At 67.7% G+C, this 3,914-nt stretch overlaps 2 protein-coding genes across 3 annotated transcripts in view; one reads left to right on the top strand and one right to left on the bottom strand.

Annotated features, from left to right (window-relative positions):
* HCN2 (hyperpolarization activated cyclic nucleotide gated potassium and sodium channel 2) overlaps positions 1–2,127 on the top strand; it is a 23,554-nt gene extending 21,427 nt beyond the window's left edge. Inside the window, 1 exon segment of the mRNA XM_007460418.1 lies at positions 760–2,127. Coding sequence (XP_007460480.1) covers positions 760–1,472 — 713 coding nt within the window. The 3' untranslated portion in view covers positions 1,473–2,127.
* POLRMT (RNA polymerase mitochondrial) overlaps positions 2,074–3,914 on the bottom strand; it is a 14,918-nt gene continuing 13,077 nt past the window's right edge. Inside the window, exons 16-21 of one of the 2 annotated variants that reach the window (XM_007460419.1) lie at positions 3,798–3,850; positions 3,586–3,684; positions 2,781–2,853; positions 2,549–2,640; positions 2,395–2,456; positions 2,074–2,302 (exon numbers count right to left, since the gene is read on the bottom strand). In XM_007460419.1, the coding sequence (XP_007460481.1) occupies positions 2,253–2,302; positions 2,395–2,456; positions 2,549–2,640; positions 2,781–2,853; positions 3,586–3,684; positions 3,798–3,850 (429 nt within the window). In that variant the 3' untranslated portion in view covers positions 2,074–2,252. The remainder of the gene's footprint in view (positions 2,303–2,394; positions 2,457–2,548; positions 2,641–2,780; positions 2,854–3,585; positions 3,685–3,797; positions 3,851–3,914) is intronic. The other variant, XM_007460420.1, reaches the window with a different exon arrangement.

Below are 3,914 nucleotides of genomic sequence, written 5' to 3'. Positions count from 1 at the left end.
GGGGGGGGGGTGGCTTTGGGTAAAGGGAGAGGTGGCCGGGCAGGGGGAACCTTAGAAATGGCTAAGGACTTGCTGAAGACTAGAGCAGGATTCAGAGAGGTAGAGGCCCTTGGTGCTATGTGTGGGAATAAAGACAGCGAATGGCTGGAAAAGCAAAATGGGGTGCAGTAGGGAAGAGTTGTTAAGACTTCCCAGTACGCAGAAAGCACTCAACACGCTTATATTATAAGAGGCGCTTAAAATTTTGCTCTGTACAGTATCTGCTTAGATGTGTTTGTTTGCTATATACAGTAAGCACTCAACCCATTCTTGCTACGTACACGGTAGGCATTCAGCATGCCGGCCGTGTACAGGCAGGAGTCTGCGTGTGCTGCTGTGCACAGTAAGTGTCTGATACCTGCGTGGTGTACACAGCAGGTGCACAATACATGCTTGCTGTATACAGGAAGTGCTCCATGCATGCCAGCAGGATTGGGGTGTCTCATACTTGCTTTGTGTGTGAAGCAGGTGCTTGATGTGTTTGTTTGCTACACACAGAGGTGCCTGATTCACGCTTGCCGTATGCGGTAGGTGTACGAGTTCAGCTTCCTATACACAGCAGACACTTGGCATGTTTGCTGTATGCAGGAGGGGCTCCATTCGTGCTGGCTGTACAGAGCAGGCACTCAGATGCAGGCCTACTGCACGCAAAGGCGCTCCATGCGTGTGTGCAGCGCACGGCAGCAGGCAACTCTGACGCGCCCCCCTCCCCTAAACCAGGCAAGAAGAACTCGATCCTGCTGCACAAGGTGCAGCATGACCTCAACTCGGGCGTGTTCAACAACCAGGAGAACGCCATCATCCAGGAGATCGTCAAGTACGACCGCGAGATGGTGCAGCAGGCCGAACTGGGCCAGCGCGTCGGCCTCTTCCCGCCGCCGCCGCCGCCGCCGCAGGGCGCCTCGGCCATCGCCACGCTGCAGCAGGCCGTGGCCATGAGCTTCTGCCCGCAGGTGGCACACCCACTCGTTGGGCCCCTGGCGCTCGGTTCGCCGCGCCTCGTGCGCCGCTTGCCCCCCGGGCCCGCGCCCACCGCTGCCTCGCCCGGGCCCGCGCCTGCTGCCAGCCCCCCGGGCGCGCCCTCCAGCCCCCGGGCACCGCGGACCTCGCCCTATGGCGGCGTGCCTGGCTCACCCGCCGCGCCCTGCGCCGGGCCCGCGCTGCCCACACGCCGCCTGAGCCGCGCCTCGCGCCCGCTGTCCGCCTCGCAGCCCTCGTTGCCCCACGGCGCACCCGGCCCCGGCCCCGGCCCCGGAGCCTCGGTGCGCCCGGCCAGCAGCTCCACGCCGCGCCTGGGGCCTGCGCCCGCCGCCCGGGCCGCAGCGCCCAGCCCGGACCGCAGGGACTCGGCCTCGCCCTCACCCTCACCTGGCGCCACCAGCGGACCCGACCCGCCGGACTCCGCGCGCTCACGCCTCTCGTCCAACTTGTGACCCTTGCGCGCCGCCCTGTGGCCCAGCCAGGCCGGGGCGGGGCTGTCACTCAGACCAAAGCCATGCCATTGCGCAGCCCGGGCCGCCCGCCCCAGAAGCCATAGAGGAGACGTAGGTAGTTGTAGTCGGACGGGCGACCCGGGCCGGCGGGACACCCCCGCCAAGCCACCCATCGCCCTGAGCCCACCCACATCGCCCCTGCCCCCGGCGGCCCGGCCCCGCGCGCGCGGGCGAGGGGGCTCCCTTCACCTCGGTGCCTCAGTTCCCCCAACTGTGAAGCGGGGACAGGCCGGCCGGGGCCAAGGGGAGAGGGCCGTGGAGCCCCGCCCGCGCCCGCCCTCGCCCGCCCTCGCCCGCCCTCGCCCTCCAATGAGGATCTGTTTTTAAGTGCAATACTTAGCCCGCCGGCTTCCCGCTGCCCCCATCGCGCTCACGCAATAACCAGTCTGGTCCCTGTCCACGCGCGTCCGCGGTGACCGCCCTGGAGTGGGCACATACCACGCCCTCCAGCACCCCAGCGTGGGGGCGAGCCTGGGGAGTCCCTGCCGTCATGGTGAATGTACTGACGAGCCGAGGCAGCAGCGCCCCCCGCGCCCCCCACGCCCCACTAAGCCCCACGCCCCCATTCCGCGCAATAAACGACAGCATTGGCGCCCAGCCTGCCGCGTATGATCGCTCCGCCTGGACGCGGCGCGCAGCCCGCCCCTCCCCGAGGCAAGCAGCCCCCACGTGGTGACAGACCTTTATTCACACTAAGGAACAGGGAGGCGGCACAGGCCCTCAGCTGAAGAAGTACGTGGAGCGTTTCACCTGCTCCAGGTTGAACGTCCCTGCAGGGCAGAGCAGAGCAGAAGGCTGGGGGCGGGCCCTGGGGAAGGCCCCGCCCCCAGCCCGTGAGCCGCTGTCCAGCCCTGGGCCTCACCTGCCTTGGGCACAGACAGCAGCGTGTCCGTCAGCCTGGAGACCCAGATGCTCTTGGAGGTCCTGAGGGCAAAGGCCGGGTGGGGGTAAGGCTGGGGCGGCCTGGGGGGGCGAGCGGCCTCTGCGGTGCTGGGCTGTGGGGGGGGGAACCTCACCTGGGGTCGGAGCAGAACCGCTCGATCAGGAACCTGGACAGGTTGTGGAGAATGGGCTGGCTGTGCAGACGGACGAACTGCTCGCGGCAGACCTGCGACAGCGGGGTGGGGGGAGTCAGCAGCCAGGAACCGGGCCCAAGGGGCAGGGGGCCCGGGCTTCCCAGGTCAGGAGGGGATGAGGTTGGGGGCGCGAGAGCCGGGGGTGTCCGCCCTAGTGGGGGTGGGCCTGCACCTGGTTCATGACCGCAATGTCAGCGGCGTGGGTCCAGAAGCAGTCGTGCACCGAGACGAAGGTCAGGCCCTTCCTGCGGCAGCAGTGAGGGGCCCCCGTGGAGAGGCCACGCCTTGAGGTCCCCTCCCTCACAATCCACACCCCACCGCCGCCCAGCACTGGCCCAGCTCTCACCTCAAGCCCCTCCCCTCCGCTCAGCCGGGGGGCCCACTGTCCAGTGACGCCCACTCTCCCCTCGCCCCTCACCCCCGCACACTCCAGCAGCTGTCTGTGCGCCACACGTGCCCCTCGGCAGGCAAGTGACAAGTTCTCCTCTTAGGAAGAAGCCTCTCTGCCACCCTACCCCCCGCTGCCACCCAACTGATTCTCAGCTTCCCGTAGGGGACGGCTGAGGCTGGGCCCCCTTCCACCACAGGGCTCCATCCCGGGGGTCCCCGAGCCACCCCAGGGGGGCACAGGAAGAAGAGAACTCGCCCAGCAGTCTGGCTCAGTGCGGCCACACACCCCCTACAGGAGCAGCCATTTCTAACAGAACCGTGAGAAACTAGACACCCTCTGCCTGCCCCAGCAGGTCCACACATGTCAACAGCAGGCCACAAAGCAGGCCGGGCCCGGGGACCCTCCGAGGGCCAGCTTCACACTTGGAGCCCCTCCCCTGCCCAGTCAGCCGCATCCCAACCCCTCCCTGCCTTGAGGCCTGTCGCCTCCGGGGCACCAGGTCCCCCAGACCCCCAGAGCTTCGGTCCTCGCCTGACCCCATCTCCAGCGGGCGGCACCCACCGCGGGGTCCCCAGCCCTGGTGCACCTGTAGCAGTGCAGGGCCGTGAGCATCATGTGCGAGGAGTCCAGGGAGTGGATGAAGTTGGGTGGGAAGCCGTTCTTCTGCTTCAGCGTGTTGGGCTTCCTGGGGGCGGGGTGCAAGGTGGGGGCCTCTGGAGCCTCAGCCCGGCCCGGCCCAACCCCAGTGGCCTCCCGGCCCAGGTGCCCCGGCCCCGCCCCCCCACCCTGTGCACTCACTGGCTGGTGTCCACGCTGCTGCTGAAGGTGAGGCTCTGGAGCCCGCCTTTGATCTGCAGGGTAGGGGCGGTAGGGGCAGGGGTGTTGAGTCCTGCCTGGCGCGGCGGTGGCGGGGGG

The sequence above is a fragment of the Lipotes vexillifer genome, unplaced genomic scaffold (genome assembly GCF_000442215.2).
Source record: "Lipotes vexillifer unplaced genomic scaffold, Lipotes_vexillifer_v1.1 scaffold225, whole genome shotgun sequence".
Classification (NCBI taxonomy): Eukaryota; Metazoa; Chordata; class Mammalia; order Artiodactyla; family Lipotidae; genus Lipotes; species Lipotes vexillifer.
This window is presented reverse-complemented; position numbering and strand designations above follow the sequence as displayed.